We start from the raw sequence: 20,211 nt of genomic DNA on the forward strand, positions 1-20,211 counted from the left end.
TGTGTGGAAACCTGACCATAAGATTTATTACTGCTTTCTGAACATTACATACCACATTTGCTTTTATAATAACCTCCACTCTTGTGGGAACGTTTTCCACTAGATTTTGGAGTGTGCTTGTGGAGATTTGTGCTTATTTCTCTACAAGAGTATTAGTACAGTCAGCTTACTGATGTAGATGATGTGAGGAGGCTTGGGGTGTAGTCAATGTTTTCAGTTCATAACATTGAATACGGTTAAGGTCAGAAGATCTATAGATCTTCCACTCCAAACCCTGTAAAGCATATCTTAATGGAGCTGGGTCTCTTGGCTCAAGTGAAGGAAAAATTTCATGCAGCAAAAAATATGAGAGAAAAAGTTTGCGGAAGAACCACATACCTCTGGGAAAGTCAGGTGTCCCAATACTTTTGACATGGTGTACATTTGTTGTTTTGTCAGAGATGTTTTGTAAGATGTACAACTTCTTGCCACACAGGAGAGAACTTTTTTTTTTTTAAGTCTGAACACATTAGTGCCGCCGTCTGGTACATTTGAGTACTACAAGTAAATTTTCTATTCATTCTTCAAGTAGTCTCAGTAGATCAAAAGTCCACCACAGGAACACGAAGTTAAAGGTGGGGAATGGGAAATATATGACAGGACCAGAGAACCCTGTGTAAACCCACACAGACATGTGGAGAACCAGCAGCGAAATGGAGCTGTGAGATAACAAGGCTCTTACTCTGTACCATGAAATGTGTACATTATCCATTTATAAAAATACAATCAAACATGTTGTAATAGAGATCTCTTTATTATAGTGCATTTCTCAGATGTTACAAGACGGGTTAAAAAAAAAAAAAAAAAAAAAAGCTAGAAACAAACAAAAAAAAATAAATCTAAGAAAAGGAAAAAAAATTACCATATGCACACTTTTTTTTGCCTTTTAACATAAATTCTTAAAATTAAAGCTTCACATCAGAACAAAAAGGAGCTAAATGAAGAGGCTAGCTAAAATACACTTTCTTACACGTTTTTATTTACTCTCCAGACAGATGATGCGTCATTCAAATAAATCAGTTAATGTCATCCACTACAGTAGGTCTCTACATGATGATTACAATAAAAGGCCAAAAAAAAGTAAACAAACAAACAAAAATTTGAGTTTTTGAAACTCGAGTTTTGGTGTGAAAAAGGAACAAAGAAAGAAAAAAAGAAAAAAAAAAGCGATGAAAAAAAAAACAAAAAAAACAACGCAAAACATCCAGTTGTGAAAACTGACGAGGGTGCATGTTCACCCGTTCCTTTCTTTCTGAGAGGTCAGTACAAGGTCGTGACCTTTAGGGTGATGGGGTCGATGTAACATTCGAAGAAGCCTTTGGAATACAGAGAAGACAGAGAGGGAAGAAATAATAACGTCAGTTTGTCCGAATCAACGTCGCTAGCTGGTTACGATGCTAAACACGAGAGAGAGAGAGAAAAAAAAAAGGAGCATACAAGCAGACTGAACAGGATACGCAGACACTGATGTTAGTTTGCACGAATATCTGGAGAAAAAAAGCTGAAGGTATCATTTTCTCTAAATCTGCTTCTATTCCTGATCCAGAACTCGAATGATGGAAGTGGTGAGTTTTTTTTTTTTTAAGTTACAGATTCTTTTTTTTACAGCGTTCAAAACCTGTGGTTATGGTGGTTGTGACGAGGCTAAAGAAAGGGAACGTTTAATAAAACAGGAAAATACACGCTAGAACAGCCTCGGCGCTCCCAGACGCACGTCTCGTCTCCGAGACAAACAAACTTTCAAGCGCTAGTTCAGTCAGAAACGCCGCCTACGTCGGCAACGACGGATTAATTTCGAGCCCCTGATCATGACCACGTTTGTTGTTAGAGACTGTTAGAATGCAGGGTGAAATATTTCTAAATGTTAGTTCGCTATTTAGAACCGTGTAGTTGGGCGAGTGGGAGAAAAAAAAAACACGTTTCGTTACGCCAGGCCTCAATATGCCTCGGGAAACAGCGGTGTTCATGGCAACCTCATGAGCCTCGTTTCTAAAATAACGCAAAGAAGGATCTAGGATGGAAAACGTTGCTTTGTGTCTCTTTTTTTTTCTTGATTCTGTTTTTATTTTCTCCCAACCTGATGCAGGTTACAATGAGTTTCATCATAAGTGGGGCAAAGAAACGGCGACTCGTAACATCTTAGACGTGCGCGGCTGCTTTATCGTCGGAGGATGGATCATCGAGACTTGGTTTCAATATGTTCATTTATTTTGTGTGTAGGTAAATAAAACATTCAGCATCCTGGGTCATTCTTTGTATTGGTTTGAAAAAAAAGAAAGAAAGAAAGAAAGAAAAAAAAAAAACAACAGGGAGAGGATGGATCGAGAGAGAGAGAGAGAGAGAGAGAGAGAGACGTGCTGTACGAGGAGCGTGTGTTCAAAAGCACAGCGGGGCTGCTCCCACTCTCGTTTCTCACACACTCTCACACACACACACATTCTTCCACTCTGGTATGCGTGTACACAAGTCAGCACTGGGGAGAGCCTCTAAAGTCTACAGAACCAAACAGAAGAAGAAAGGGATGGATAAAGTGGGTGACCGAGAGACCGAATCCAGCGCCGCCATTCTCAACACACACACACATGCGCACACACACACACTCACGCACACAATCTCACACACAGAGCGCAGAGGACCGGGTGGAATGGATCATTTAGCGTTTTTCAGCTGGTTGGAAAGCCAGTCGAGGCCTTCGTAAAGCCCGTCTCCGCTGGTAGCGCATGTGGCCTGGATGTACCAGTTGCGGTGCCGCAGTGAGTGCAGACCCAATTTGTCTGTGATCTCTGCTGCGTTCATAGCGTTAGGCAGATCCTGTAAGGGGTGGAAAAGGGGGACAAGTTGTTGTGGTCCATTTAAACATCGTTTGATAAACACAAATGGCAAGAAAAAGAAAAAAAACAAAGACAAACTTCAAGTCAGGTTACAGCTGGAACTATCAGAAAAAAAAAAATCCATAAAGGCTGAGACGGTCCATGGTTATTATACAGTGCAACAGCGGCCTCTAGAGGCGAATCACTGAATCCACGTGGTAGTTATTTAAAGTGTCATTAATTTTGTGTAACTGCAGTTTGACTTTGTCCTCAATATTTATTAATATATGTAATTTACGACATTCTCATGATTCAGTACTGTTTGTTGTGTCTATGTCTTTGATTTATACATGGTGTAGAGCAGTTCTTCTACATGTAGATCTAGCAATGCAAAAATTAGGCATAATTATGCATCGGTTTTACTCATAAAGCGAAAAATACACTCCGAGTATTGGTACGTGGCGTAAAGAAAGAACAAATTCTCCTCTCTCCGTCTCACACACCCACCTGTTTGTTGGCAAAAACGAGCAGAACGGCATCCCTGAGCTCATCTTCAGCCAGCATCCTCGTCAACTCCTCTCTCGCCTCGTTCACTCGCTCCCTGTCGTTACTGTCCACCACGAAGATCAGACCTGACGGGCGGAAAAAAGAGAGAGAAAAATTAAACGTGGTGTACAAATAAATCCTTTCTTTTGTAAATAAAGATGAAATGGTCGTCAACGTAGAAACCAACCTTGTGTGTTCTGGAAGTAGTGCCTCCACAGCGGCCGGATCTTATCCTGTCCACCAACGTCCCACACCGTGAAACTGATGTTTTTATATTCTACTGTCTCTACATTAAAACCTGTAGAGGGAAAAGAAGAATGTCAGACACACAACTATGCGCTGTTATAATAGGCAGGGAAGGGCCAAGTATAAACAACTCGTGGTCACCAATCGCCAAGTTTTCATTGCTACAGCCTCTGGACTACCCTACCTTTCCCAATACATGCACACACTACATTATTCTCTTGATGTTTATGCATTTAAGAAGTCAAATATTTAATATTCAACATGCAAAGTTTGTCTAGACCGTCCTACAAGAGCCGCAGTTTTAAAGATGCTTTGACCCAGACGTCTAGACATCACAATTTGGCCCTCGTCAAATGTGAAATCCTGACGCTTGTCCATTTTTCCTGCTTCTAACACATCAACTTTAAGGACAAAATAATCGCTTGCTGCCACATCATACTCCACCCACAAAGAGATGCCATGATGAAGAGATAATCAGTGTCAATCATAATGTTATGTCAATGTTATGCCTGTTCAGTGTACATCATATACACCATGTGCAGTGGATAGAAGCCGTTTTCAATATGAGCAGTAACTCAAATTCCTTGTGCACTGTAATCGCTTAGGATATTATCTGCGACTGCTTTGCTAAAAAATAATTTTTTGTGTGGTAATAATGCATAACAGTCTTTACCGATAGTGGGGATGGTGGTGACGATCTCCCCCAGTTTGAGTTTGTACAGGATGGTGGTTTTGCCAGCAGCGTCCAAACCCACCATCAGGATTCGCATCTCTTTCTTCCCAAAGAGATTCTTAAAGAGGCCTGCAAACATGTTCCCCATGGTGGCAGATCTGAGAGAGAGAGAGAGAGAGAGAGAGAGAGAGAGAGCGAGAGAGAGAGAGAGAGAGAGAGAGAGTTGAGAATCACCTAAAATCATACATGTAACTTTTTTTTGAGGCACTTTTGAGACTCTTTTGCATAAAAGGCATTTCTCGAAATACACACATGGAAAAACCCCAAATGAGGAAGAGGCAGATTTGGTGTCACACAGAGTCGTCGAATGAATAGAAGTCGAATGGGTGAAGTGGTTTACACAAATCTCCAGTCACTGTCGACCAAAGTGCTGAAGACCTCAAACACATCAGACAAATATCATGACCATCACGATATATAACAAAATCTTTATAAACAACTGTCCAATATCCAAGACATCTGCTCCGTCCACCATCTGCACATAAGAGCTGCGTTTGATTAATGATTAAGAAAATTCGCGGGTCATTTGGTTGCTTTAAGTGCACCATGAATTTATTTCCACTCATCTGTGGCGAGAGATCGACGTCAGAGGCAAGCAGCTATAATAATAATAATAATAACAATAATAACATGGAGCTTTAAAGTAGAAATGCTTGTTTTTGTTTCTCTGATGGAGATTTAAAAGAACAGTGTCACATGTAAAACATGAAAATTCAAATCTGTATTTTATAGCATTTCCATTTGTTAGCATGTAATATTTTCATGGTTCTCATTCTTCTTGGCTATAAGCTCAGCTTAAATAACACTAGAGCAACCTCCATTGCTCAACCCAGGACACACCACTGCAATGAAACCATCTATATTAAACATCACTGCGCAGGCAAAGCAAGAGATTTAATGGAAGTTGTAGTCAAACGCATATTCATAAAGCAAGAAAAGCGTTTTTAAATGGTAAACCATACTGCCAAACCAATTCTTAGCATGTTATGAAAACGCTCAGGAACTAGCGATTCGACGCAGGATAACAGCGTGCCTGCGGCTTCCTCTGGATCTTATCGCTTGTACAATTTTCCTCTTTTTTTAACCACATCTTCTGTGAAAACTTCATCGCTGTGGTGTATTTGCGGTATGCTGATTTTTACCTGTGTGGCTAGTACTGCTAATAACCAACCCAAAGATTAAGCTACGGCTTTTGTTAGAAATTAGGAAGGTTAAATTAAAACTGCAAATCTGTTTACTTTCATTACACAAAAAAAAAAAAAAAAAAAAAAAGGAAAAAAATGCTGAGTGTCAAAACCCCTGCTGTGGTTAGAAACAAGGCAACAGCTCAGCACTGCATCGCTTCTCTAACAGGAAGGAGGAAGGAACAATGAGGTCAGTGATGTGGCGAATGTAGGCCACTGCAGGTAACCGGAAACCTGACCAGCCTGTAAAAGGAGAAGGCAGAGCCCTAAATTAATCAGCGAGAGGGATCGCCTTTCGACTGCCTACTACCGTACGAACACGGGTAACGTGCGATTTAAAGGCGCTGATCATACCAAAAAGTTCAAACCTTAATGGAGATGATTGTCATCAACAGATCATCTTCAGTTGATCTCTTACCAGGGCCTGTTCTTTATTATACATGCATATAAAAATGAAGCACCAGCACAGGGAGCAGTGAGGGCAAGAGCTCCTTCGATAACAGCGCCCTACTCCCTACATAGAATCCTTTTTTTTATTCTTGGGTGCTACCAAAAGCGAACAAAACGGTTACAATACAAACAGGGAATAGGATACTTATAACTGTAAACTCCACAAGGAATACAAGGTAGGTAGCGTTTCAGTCACAGGGGTGGTCTTTTCCAAGAAACCATGCAGGACTATGGAAAATAAGAAACACCATATATGAGACGAGACAAACATCCTACACACGGACCTATTAAATCTGACTTTACCGTTTAAATGGCAAGTGTAGCTGTGGATTGTAAAGGTTACGATGACTTTACATTAGCATCTAGTCGCTCACGGTGTATGCGAAGTGTCCCTTGATAAATGCTCTGAGATGCGGATTTAGTAAAGCAAAGCAGACCGGTCCAGACATCTACAACCTTAAGTGTGGAAACATTCATGTGAATCCGGCCTACTGCATGTTATCGAATGTCAGCTCGTACTACAACACAGGGTGGTCTAATACATTTAGAAGAAAGTGCTCTTCCATACAAAGAGCACAAGTGGTGGTTATAAACATTTTATGAACGGGGAAATACAAGACTATGTATTTGCTTTTTTTTCCTGAATGAGTCAAATGTGTCTAAATGGAGTTTCAACAAGCCCAGAGTCTGAGGCTATAAAAATAGCGATCGATCTTACAAAATAAAGAACAAGAAGTGGGACTGAACGCAACTATTTAAAAATTAGAAGCGAAACTGTCCGATAGCTTTAACCGCTGCGGTTATGACAGTCTGTATCCTCGCTAAATAGCACGACGTCTATTAAAATCCACGCCCTAGATTTTTTTTTCATTTAGGGTTTGCAGCACTTTTAGAATGGCCCTTCATTCCTACAGGTGAGATTAGATTAGGCTGCAAAACCAGCCAGGAGAGGGTAAATAAAGAGACGGCACTAAGTTCATATGACTGCACATTTCCGTGCAGCCGGAACGACGGACTTGCTGATTGCGGCATTAAGACCTAAATCCTACACGACTCAAGCATGGACAGGATCTGACATGGAATATCCTCTAGCCATTGTGAATTCCATTCTTTCGTCATACACCTGGGTGAGGTTGATCATATCAGGTTTCCTCGGTTTACTACGCATGTAGGACCGAAAACGCAAAGTGATTCAAGAAACAAAAAAGTTTGCCGTTTGAACCGAGTCACTATGAACGTCCAATCGTGATTCACCGTCGGCGTTAACACATTAAAACATGAGTTTCTCACTATGAAATATTTCCACTCTCTAATTTCATAACAGCATGAATGAGAACGGAAGCACGTTAATTCGGCAAAACTACAGGTCACTTTAGACACAGGAAGGCCACGATTATACACCATGGTAACAAATCCGGTAAAGGATTTTGCACTTAAAACAGTCCATTCCAGTAAACCAGTCCAGCTCATTACTGTGCCTAGAAATCAGACTTGTTTTTTGTCTTGTATAGATTTAGACACCGGTAAGTCTATAATGTATAAGGTGGAAATTAAGATGAATAATTGCGATGCATCATTATGACCACCAAATAAGTGTTAATATCACTGCAGCTTTTATTTCCCTTGTATGTGTGACGGAAGACGGCACAGTTTCACGTGCCCTACCCACGCAGCTTAAATGTCTCTTAGATGACTAAATCTTGCACTTATTCATAACCTCGTCTACATCTGTAGCACAGAGAGGCCCGAGAGCGCTCTATAGCAGCACAGCTATGAGGAAGTGTGCTGGAACACTGACTCATACTGGAAACACACACACACACACACACACACACACACACGGACAGAGGTTAGAAGAGCCACAGACGTGTAGATTTGTTTTAGCACTGAATGCTAAGACTGGCCCACACGTTAGTCTGCACCCTGCAAGCTTGTGTGAAACGAGAGGACATGAAGGAAAGCTTGTTAATTTCGTTTGCGTGATTGAGACGGTTCAACTCAAGTGACTGACATTTATCAAATACTAAAACGGATAATTACTTTTGGATTGACACCGAAAACATCAAGCTAAAAGGTACGGACGTTCTCCTTAATTTGCTGTAATGTTCGACAGAAATCTGTAGCAGTTGAGAAAACTGTACTGTTTATCCTGGTATTTCACAGACCGCTCCTTAAAATCACCAACACCGACAAGCCGAGCCTCATGATTAATTCACATGGTCCACAACGGATTAATTATTGACTGCTAAAAGACAAGAGAAGGGAGGTGCGGCAGGTAATAAGGAGTCCTATGCAAATGTCTGTCTTGTTAAAACAAGGTTGACCTCCTCCTCCCATGACCACTGCAACCACTGGAACAACACTTACAATAACATACTGCTTTTTTTTTTTTTTTTTGCAGATTTTCAGTCAACCAGAAAATGATCTACAGACCGCAAGACAAGTTAACAGGTTCAAGAGTGACACCTTCACTGAACGGTCTTTTACATTTCAGCCGACCATGACGCAACCGAACAGTGTGGACATTCTGCTGATCGTGCATCTTTAAGCCTCCTATGCGCTCTAATGAGGGGCAGAGAAAAGATAATAAATAAATAGATGGAAACCGTGCTGATGAAAGATAAGGCCCAAAATCACAAAAAGGCCCGGATTTCCTGGAATTGAGCTCAGGACAGATATGGGAACGGAGAGCTAACAACTGCTATAAACATGAATATCACAAAAATGATCCGTCATCGCCAGCGAGCTGCACCGGTTCTTGATCATGTTTACAGGTATCAAGTGTGATCATATGAGTGTACAAAAGCATGTGCGATGTGGCTGAAGCTCTAGAATATGAAAGCTTAGAGCGAAACACATGACACCACAATGTCGAGGTTGCACCACAGAGACTAAGATAGACTAAGACTGGCATATCGAGTAGTGTTTGCCGACTCTTCAAACCAGATGCAAATGAATAGGCCGTGTGTACAAAACAACCTAATGTTAGGAAATGTAAGGATTCGGAGTCTTCCCCACTGACGATATGATAAGCATATAACACTCGCCATCGGCTTATGCAATAATCATCTACTGAGGTCAGACGAAGGAAGACTTTCAGAGACTTCGTTTCATTTACTCTTATCCGGAAAATACAAATCTGAGAAGCGTGTGTTTATTCTTGCTTCATAGATAGACGGTAAGAAAAGTAAGTCAAAGTGTTGCTATTAAAAAAAAAAAAACAATCACTTTATATTAATGTCCTTATTTGAAGCCATGAACATTAAGGTGTAAACAATATGAAATAACTTTTTGCAAACATAAGTTTACCACCTTCGCACGATCATACACCTGTATGGCAAAAAAGGGAGAGAAACAATTAGATAAGTCCAGGCACTAACAGCCGATGCTCAAATATCAAATCAATACATCAAACATTGTTCCATCCTGTCTCCTGCAACTCACTGAGACTTGAACATATAGCTGTACTGCATTCTGGGATTTTCATCACCGCCATTAAATTGTATTTCTCATCAATATCAATTTAAACATTTCTGGAAAACTGTGATCAACAAACTAAAAGAGACTATACAACAAAATCTGCCTTTGTGTCACTTCTATTTAAGGTCAACGACAATTTTGCCTTTTTGTAACTGCAAGCAACGTCTCCATGCGGCGCCAACACTGGACAAAACAAACAATCTACCACAGGTATACTAAAATACAACGCCAAGCCAACAACTCTACCTATTAAAATCACCTGGGCCATTACAAACATTTCAAGATGAAGTGTCACTTGTTTTAGGATCGATTCATATTGAGGGAAAACCTGATCTCAGATATCAACTACCAAGATCAACTCAAGGAAGCAGATTTTCAAGACATGGAAAGAGTGATGAATAGATATTCAGGCAGTGAAGAATGTGCAGATGTGTGCTCAAAAGATAGAAATATGAGATACATACATTTACAAAAAAATAAGATATGTACACTGTGTGTCGAAGATGATAAATAGATATGTTGAAGATCAGCTAGGGTATGTGGTGAATGTATTAATTATATACAGAGCCGAACTGTAACGCATTAGTGAGCCATCAGTATCCTAATGGTGTTGTGTAGAGTTCAGTAAGATAGCTGGCCGTGAACCTGCTGGTTCTGGTGCAAATTTATATATAATATGAATATAGTATATAAATACACACACATTAGGGCCGTCAAAATTAATGCGTTAATAACAAACATTTTACCGAATGACAGCTTGCAATTCTGTCCGTTTTTATACAAAATATAAATATATATGAAAGGCACAATTGGAACATTCAACGCAACCTACATTTATTCACTATGCCCTTTCATTACCTAGCTATATATACATATAAAATAATATACAAACTCCAACGAAAAAATTTTTTTTGTTCACCAAACAATTGTTTTACTGACATGCCAAGTCTCTAATCCAGCACCAAAATCCGCCATGACAGGCACATCCGCCGATCAAACCTGTCCGTGTGGAAACATAAGCAAAAGTTTCATTCGACGTCCTGATGATTTACGTGATTCCAACCACCATAAATACTTTAAAAAAACAGCCAGAAAACGGTTTTCTCCTCGTGCTCTATGTCGAGTATGATTTCACCAATAATAAACATACATAATGCATCCATATTTGCCCATGTAGATTTAAGTATTAACAGTTCTTTAAATTTAGAACAGATAAAAATGTGCGATTGAGTTGCGATTAATCGCGAGTTGACTCGTGGCAAGTCAAGCGATTAAATATGTTAATCTATAAGCAGCCCTAATTTACATATTTACACATGTAGATTGTACACTGTATATTGAATGTGTATGGCGTATAAAGAATCCATTATATGAAAATGACAAGTTCAGTACAGTGATAGTAAAAGCTCGCCTTGAACTTGCTGGTTTCGGTTGGAAATATTTACATTATACAAATTTAAATATATATTTAATATTTAAATGACCTACTCCATATCCCTCCACAATGCGGCTGTGTGAACTCGACGTCTCCACATCGGCACATCGGAAACACAAGGCCCCACACCACAACAGCTCGCTAACTAATTCAATTATCCTCCACATTTGTATTTTTTTTCCCCCTCGTATTTTCTACTTTCTAACATGTTTCATTGTATTACTCTGTTATGAATCTCGAGCTCGAATTTATTTCCTGTTGCTGTTTGTTTCCTTCCTTCGTCGCGTTTCTTAGCATCCGTATCAAATCTAGCACCGAGTTAGCAGCTAGTCCGCCGTCAATTACCTCAGAATAAGGTTTAAAAATATATAAAATCATATAATACAGCATGTGTGTGTGAGTATATATATGTATATGCCATTTTATAGATTTGTTCTCTGAGGTAAAGGTTTAGCAAGTCAAATATTAGCTCGGCTAACAAGCTAGCGAACGAGCTAGTTCAAAATATAAACTCGGAAAAATGTATTATTTTAGATCTTTATATTTAAATATACATATAAACGCGATTACGATTTTGTACAAACGTCTCACGAACCGACGTAACAGGAGCAACAACGACAGCACACAAAAAAAAAAGTTCCTGCTGATTTTACACAAATGTACCTTTTCAGTGCTGCTTTCCAACAATATCCCTGCTCTCCTCGTCACCGCTAACGACAAAATGGCGACTTTCACCGGGACTGAAGGCAGCCGCGCCATGGGCGTTGTCCAAGATAAGATTCCATCCAATCAATTTGTCCAAAGTGGCTTAATGGTCCCGCCTACAAACCGTGTCTTCCAATCAAATGAGAGCACCCGGATGTAATGTGGGTGTGACTTCAAGAAAGCGCTCCGTCTCCCCAACTTCCGACTGTTGAAGCACACTACAGTACTACTTAGAATGACTTTGTAGTATGCAAGTATGCGAAAGAAGAAAGAGGAGCTGTGTTGATCGTTTTACCAGACAGACAGACAGACAGACAGACAGACAGACAGACAGACAGACAGACAGACAGACAGACAGACAGACAGATAGATAGATAGATAGATAGATAGATAGATAAGAGAAAGAAAGAAAGAAAGAAAGATAGATAGATAGATAGATAGATAGATAGATAGATAGATAGATAGATAGATAGATAGATAGATAGATAGATAGATAGATAGATAGATAGATAAAAATGTAGAGAAGAGAAAGAAAGAACGATAGATAGATAGATAGATAGATAGATAGATAGATAGATAGATAGATAGATAGATAGATAGATAGATAGATAGATAGATAGATAGATAGATAGATAGATAAAAATGTAGAGAAGAGAAAGAAAGAACGATAGATAGATAGATAGATAGATAGATAGATAGATAGATAGATAGATAGATAGATAGATAGATAGATAGATAGATAGATAGATAGATAGATAAAAATGTAGAGAAGAAAAAGAAAGAACGATAGATAGATAGATAGATAGATAGATAGATAGATAGATAGATAGATAGATAGATAGATAGATAGATAGATAGATAGAACGATAGATAGATAGATAGATAGATAGATAGATAGATAGATAGATAGATAGATAGATAGATAGATAGATAGATAAAAATGTAGAGAAGAGAAAGAAAGAACGATAGATAGATAGATAGATAGATAGATAGATAGATAGATAGATAGATAGATAGATAGATAGATAGATAGATAGATAGATAGATAGATAGATAGATAGATAGATAAAAATGTAGAGAAGAAAAAGAAAGAACGATAGATAGATAGATAGATAGATAGATAGATAGATAGATAGATAGATAGATAGATAGATAGATAGATAGATAGATAGATAGATAGATAGATAAGAGAAAGAAAGAAAGAAAGAAAGATAGATAGATAGATAGATAGATAGATAGATAGATAGATAGATAGATAGATAGATAGATAAAAATGTAGAGAAGAGAAAGAAAGAACGATAGATAGATAGATAGATAGATAGATAGATAGATAGATAGATAGATAGATAGATAGATAGATAGATAGATAGATAGATAGATAGATAGATAAAAATGTAGAGAAGAGAAAGAAAGAACGATAGATAGATAGATAGATAGATAGATAGATAGATAGATAGATAGATAGATAGATAGATAGATAGATAGATAGATAGATAGATAGATAGATAGATAGATAAAAATGTAGAGAAGAAAAAGAAAGAACGATAGATAGATAGATAGATAGATAGATAGATAGATAGATAGATAGATAGATAGATAGATAGATAGATAGATAGATAGATAGATAGATAGATAGATAAAAATGTAGAGAAAAGAAAGATAGATAGATAGATAGATAGATAGATAGATAGATAGATAGATAGATAGATAGATAGATAGATAGATAGATAGATAGATAGATAGATAGATAGATAGATAGATAGATAGATAGATAGATAGATAAAAATGTAGAGAAGAGAAAGAAAGAACGATAGATAGAACGATAGAACAATAGAACAATAGATAGATAGATAGATAGATAGATAGATAGATAGATAGATAGATAGATAGATAGATAGATAGATAGATAGATAGATAGATAGATAGATAGATAGATAGATAGATATTTTCCCATTATTTATTATTTATTTATTTACATTTACTGTCCATCCTCTTTTTATTTGTTGTATTATTTCATATATTATGTTGAAGCAAAAATTAAAAATCTTATTTCTATTAAATATGCAATAAACAATAATGGATGCCAATGGCTTTTGTTTATTTAAAGTTTTACATTTGTCCAGGTGTGTGTGTGTGTGTGTGTGTGTGTGTGTGTGTGTGTGTGTGTCTATAATATGACTTACAAGACGACAATTTAAATACAAACAAATATTCCAGACATGGAGATAGATAGCCAGGTATGGCTTAATCTATTATTTCTTATCATTTCTACATCGTTGTACACATTATTTTAATGAAATAAATCCTATTGACTTGCACATTTAAGAAGGATATAATTGTCCTGTAGATTGTAAAAAGAAATGATTTTGGTCTTTTGTCCTTGCTAACACACTTTGTTTTGGTTATTTTTGCATATAGGTTCTTAAAAGAAAGCGCTTTTGGAAAGGAAGCATGTCATAAGCAATGCAATGACAATAAAGTATCTAAGCTGTATTAGCAAAAAGCTCCAGAAGTGCAGAATGTTGAGCCTCATTACAAAATCAATATTACAAAAATATATATATTTGGTAAGCTGTTTAATGGCATATGAACTGTTGTTATCTCACTGTCACATTGAATATCAATAGAAATGCCCAAGAATGAAGACATATAATACAAAATCAGATCTAACGTAACATATTTACATACAGACAAGAAATATACAGGCAAAGTGCATGAACTGAGACAAACTGAACCACAATAATCTGAGCAGTCAGCAATATTGTGCGATATGAGATACTGGTCTTTTAATATATAATGAGAATGCAGTCCCACTGTCTGATAGTGAGCAGATCAAGTCAAATCAAGCCAAGTAGGTTTTTATTGTCCTTTCAACCAAATACAATTAATACAGTACACAGCAAAACGTTCCTCCAGGACCGAGGACTTACAATGTTACATACAACAACATAAATTAACACCAGATGACACAAAATGTATTAAAAAGAAAAACAAAACATGATCACAACAATTTGTGCAACCAATACAATATAGTACAATGAGGCATTAGCACTGAGCAGCACACAGAAATAAACGTGTCATACTGTGAGAAATTTTCTTTATGAATACATATAAATACTGTACATTTGTGATTTAGCAGCAGTTACAGTGCAACAGAGGTGTTCATTTTGTATGTAGGCTTGATGGAAGAAACTGTTACACAGACTGATGCCTGTTATATTTCATATACGATTACAAATCTTATAGTTCATCCAGTTCATCCCAGAGCAGTTTGTTAAGATTTGGGTGCAGTGACTGGGCAGGCAATTCCCTAACACTCAAACCGACCGTTTGCTCTGTAAATAACACCTACGGAGCTTGTTGTATGGTGAAGTCGGTTCCAATGAGCCGCAGTCCAGATGAAATCACATGGGGATGAAGTATAGAATGGCAGCCATGTTGTTTCGGGTTTCCTTTTTCAGTAAACCTTCAGTAACCTACATGTGTACAATGAGTTAGCATGTTTTCCAAATATAACCAGAAAGTGGAAGTTGACACAGCTACATGTATTTCATCCAAAACCTACTGTTTTTTTGCTTAAGGTGACAGTTTGATGAGTTTCTAAACTTCAGACTGTAGACTGGATACACTCTTCTCCAAATAAAGTGTTTTTCGTGTTTAAAACCAGTACACTGTTCTCTGTAAACTGGTTTATATGGTAACGGTCTAAAAAGTTTAAGTTTAATCATAGTTTAATTCAATTGAGTTTTATTTACATAGTGTTTTTAACAATGGGCATTGCCCCAAAGCAGCTTTTCAAAGATAAATAAGTTATAAAATATGAATTTATATTTTAGTACATAATGAGTGACAGAGTGGTAAAAGTGGCAAGGAAAAACTCCCTGAAATGGTAAGAGGAAGAAACCTAGAGATAAACCAGACTCAAAAGGGGATCTATCCCCATCTGGATTTGTTTTTTTTATCGGTGAATGTTTCTTATGGGTGTGTATCGATCCAAGCCTAGAGAGTACATTCATAACGCTGCTCTTTACAGAATCCGATTGCTTTTTGAAAACGTCATGTTTGTGCAATTTGAACTCTTGATTCCTTTTACAGCTCAGAGGGTGGACTGGAAACAAAATCCATAGAGAAAAGCTGTTCACTTGCTTTTTACTGACGAGGTGAGTCAACTACACTTATGAGCAGAGGGGATTAATATATAGAAATGCTACAAGATTCATATAAAACTTTATTACTGAGTACAAACTTTACCTTTAAATATTTTCTCCTCGAGCACTGACACTTTTTACATGATATAGAAGGTTCATGAGAAGCACATTTCAAACAGATGAATCTTAGTATACTGTATACTGATTACTATTAAGGAGACAGTGACATCTAGTGGTGAGTTGGTATAGCGCTGAAACCCTTTTATGCTTGTCTGAGAACTCGATTAAAATTTTAACTAAATTAGACTGAAAGAATTAGCTTGAATAATCATATATTTATTGCTAATTGATCATTTTTCCAAAATCTACCAGACCAATGATGAAAACGGTGGATATGCAGAAGCACAAATTTGATGCTGGAGCACAAAGTCATGCTCCAGGTGTGTGCAGTCCAAGTAGGATAAACGAAGGATCACATGCAGCTGCATGAGATAATAACAGAAGACAACACAAACACAAAAACATACAGTACAAGAGATAGAACTCTACATAGTACACGGTACATACACCACATTTCAGAAAAATGAAGGACTCCTTATACATATGCATTTACTGATAGTGGAGGTTGAAAAGGTGGGTCTTAAGCTTTGATTTAAATTCAGACAAAGTGGTGATGGTTCTGAGTGCAAGTTGAACATTCACAGTGAGCAGTTCATGTCTTGATCCATATCATCTGGAGTTGAAATGTGTTGCAGCAATAGGATGCAGAAAGAGTACTTGATCACCCAGGAGTGTCTGGATCGAACATAAAAACCTGAGCATAAGAATGCATACTTAATTTACTTTAATTGTGATTAATTGCATGATTGTCATAAGATTAACTAATTGCTAATAACTAGATTAATTAATCGCAACTCAATCGCTTATTTTGATCTGTTCTCAATCAACCTTAAACTAATACTATTATATATATATATATATATATATATATATATATATATATATATATATATATATATATATATATATATATATATATACAGTGGGTACGGAAAGTATTCAGACCCCCTTAAATTTTTCACTCTTTTTTATTTTGCAGCCATTTGCTAAAATCATTTAAGTTCATTTCTTTTCCTCATGAATGTACACACAGCTCCCCATACTGACAGAAAAACACAGAATTGTTGACACTGTTGCAGATTTATTAAAAAAGAAAAACTGAAATATCACATGGTCCTAAGTATTCAGACCCTTTGCTCAGTATTTAGTAGAAGCCCCCTTTTGATCTAATACAGCCATGAGTCTTTTTGGGAAGGCTGCAACAAGTTTTTCACACCTGGATTCAGGGATCCTCTGCCATTCCTCCTTGCAGATCCTCTCCAGTTCTGTCAAGTTGGACGGTAAACGTTGGTGGACAGCTATTTTTAGGTCTCTCCAGAGATGCTCAATTGGGTTTAAGTCAGGGCTCTGGCTGGGCCATTCAAGAACAGTCACGGAGTTGTTGTGAAGCCACTCCATCGTTATTTTAGCTGTGTGCTTAGGGTCATTGTCTTGTTGGAAGGTAAACCTTCAGCCCAGTCTGAGGTCCAAAGCACTCTGGAGAAGGTTTTCGTCCAGGATATCCCTGTGCTTGGCCGCATTCATCTTTCCCTTGATTGCAACCAGTCGTCCTGTCCCTGCAGCTGAAAAACACCCCCACAGCATGATGCTGCCACCACCATGCTTCATTGTTGAGACTATACTGGACAGATGATGAGCAGTGCCTGGTTTTCTCCACACATACCGCTTAGAATTAAGGCCAAAAAGTTCTATCTTGGTCTCATCAGGCCAGAGAATCTTATTTCTCACCATCTTGGAGAACTCCATGCGGGTTTTCATGTGTCCTGCACTGAGGAGAGGCTTCCGTCGGGCCACTCTGCTATAAAGCCCCACTGGTGAAGGGCTGCAGTGATGGTTGACTTTCTACAACTTTCTCCCATCTCCCGACTGCATCTCTGGAGCTCAGCCACAGTGATCTTTGGGTTCTTCTTTACCTCTCTCACCAAGGCTCTTCTCCCCCGATAGCTCAGTTTGGCCGGACGGCCAGCTCTAGGAATGGTTCTGGTCGTCCCAAACATCTTCCATTTGAGGATTATGGAGGCCACTGTGCTCTTAGGAACCTTAAGTGCAGCAAAAAAATTTTTGGAACCTTGGCCAGATCTGTGCCTTGCCACAATTCTGTCTCTGAGCTCTTCAGGCAGTTCCTTTGACCTTAATGATTCTCATTTGCTCTGACATGCATTGTGATCTGTAAGGTCTTATATAAACAGGTGTGTGGCTTTCCCAATCAAGTCCAATCAGTATAATCAAAAATTTCTGGACTCAAATGAAGGTGTAGAACCATCTCAAGGATCTCAAATGGAGAGCACCTGAGTTAAATATTTGAGTGTCACAGCAAAGGGTCTGAATACTTAGGACCATGTGATATTTCAGTTTTTCTTTTTTAATAAATCTGCAAAAAGGTAAACAATTCTGTGTTTTTCTGTCAGTATGGGGAGCTGTGTGTACATTCATGAGGAAAAGAAATGAACTTAAATGATTTTAGCAAATGGCTGCAATATAACAAAAAGTGAAAAATTTAAGGGGGTCTGAATACTTTCCGTACCCACTGTATATATATATATATATATATATATATATATATATATATATATAATGATTGTTCGGGGCTCAGACACACTCACCCAGTTTAAGTGCAGATTAAAAACACATCTTTTTAGCAAAGCCTACACATCACACATCACATCATAACCTTGTGCTCCAGAACATCTGATCACATGCACATTATCAACTTGTGCTGTTAATATCATGGACAGCAGCTACACTAATTCCTCTCCACTGCTTCTCTTTCTCTCCCCATCCCGAGGCATCCTGAGGTTTGACCAGCTCCAGTCACGTCCCACCTCGTGAAGATTATGGACTTTAAAGAAGTAGATGCCGAACTCGCAAACATCCTGAACCATCTAGAGACGTACCAGTGCCAATTGGATCCCGCTGCATGTGTGGAGTTTTGACATTGGACCTCCGGGAGTGTTTAAAGGCTCTGGCATGGAGATGCTTTTGCTGGATCTGTGATGATCACAAATGTTGAGCTCAGTAGCTCCTACTTTTATACCAAAGACTGTAGAAAGAACATTTACTTATAATCTTATACTCCAGTGCTCATGTTAGTTCTCACTCTCCAGTGTTCTGTATTGTTGAAAGATTTATGATCAAACTCTTGATGTCACCCAAATGAGGATGGGTTCCTCTTTTAAGTCTGGTTCCTCTGAAGGTTTCTTCCTCATAACATCTAAGGGAGTTTTTCCTTGCCACAGTCGCCACTGCTTGCTTTGAGACAATGTCTGTTGTGAAAAGCGCTATAGAAATAAACTTGACTTGACTTGACTTGACTTGACTTAATACTTTTTAGGTTTACTCTAATCAACATGGGCATGGACAACTATGGAGACTTTATGCAAATAGATGTTTATTATTTAGGAAACCACACTCAACATAGATCATGGAATCTAGACATGTTTCAATGGTCATAGATATTTTTCAAAGAACTTGTTCATGTCTATTAGACACGAAGAGAAAGAACATAGAAATGGCAGGTTTCCAAATATTTCTTTGCACTGAGTAATTTATCTACATAAACAGTTTACATTTTAAGATGCCAGGGCAGCTTGTAAACAAATGACTGTAAACGTAAAAAATTTTGGTGTTTTAAATTACGTTAATCATCGGGACACCAAAGGAACTTTTGCTATGTTTCCACACGAATGGTTTTAAAAATAACAAAAATGTACAAATTAATTTGTGTTAACGTGTTATTGACACAATAATGATTTTGACAGCCCTATATATATATATATATATATATATATATATATATATATATATATATATATATATATATATATATATATATATATATGGCATCAGTATCATGCAGTTCCATATGCAGTGACACAATACACAGTGAAATGGGGAAAATAAGTGCTTTTGTCGACTATGACTTTTACCACTATGCCTGAAACTTCTGACACAATCTGAAACACAGAATAGTGCACCACCCACTTATATCTATTTAAAGCACATTTTCTTTTCATTCGGTTTAATGTTTTAAAATTCAGTTATATTCATCATTTCACAGAACATGCATGAGTTAATGATGTTTCTTTTGCAGTTTTATTGAAGAGCTACAGCTTCGTTAGAAAGAACGCATCAAAGGTTTGCATAGCAGTACGAGCATCTGAATATCATTGTGTTTTGTTTTTGCGAGTATTATACTGCCTAGCAACTGTAGTTCTGATACAGCTCAAAGGAAATGACACTCTGAAAGACAGGTGCTTTTCTCTGGAAGAACATTTGTGCTCCTCTGCACCAAATGATGAGTTTTTGAGAGATCATC

At 37.7% G+C, this 20,211-nt stretch overlaps 1 protein-coding gene across 1 annotated transcript; it reads right to left on the reverse strand.

Moving 5' to 3' along the window:
* Nucleotides 1-774: 774 nt before the first annotated feature.
* On the reverse strand, nt 775-11,843 carry arf2a (ARF GTPase 2a). The gene is made up of 5 exons (XM_083565642.1): nt 11,587-11,843; nt 4,315-4,472; nt 3,583-3,693; nt 3,357-3,481; nt 775-2,850 (listed from the first exon to the last, which is right to left on the reverse strand). Exons 2-5 carry the CDS (start codon nt 4,460-4,462, stop codon nt 2,689-2,691), a joined length of 546 nt encoding a protein of 181 aa, XP_083421768.1. The 5' UTR covers nt 4,463-4,472; nt 11,587-11,843; the 3' UTR covers nt 775-2,688.
* Between the last annotated feature and the right edge of the window lie 8,368 nt (nt 11,844-20,211).

Source organism: Silurus aristotelis (assembly GCF_946808225.1).
Source record: "Silurus aristotelis genome assembly, chromosome: 17".
Lineage (NCBI taxonomy): Eukaryota > Metazoa > Chordata > Actinopteri > Siluriformes > Siluridae > Silurus > Silurus aristotelis.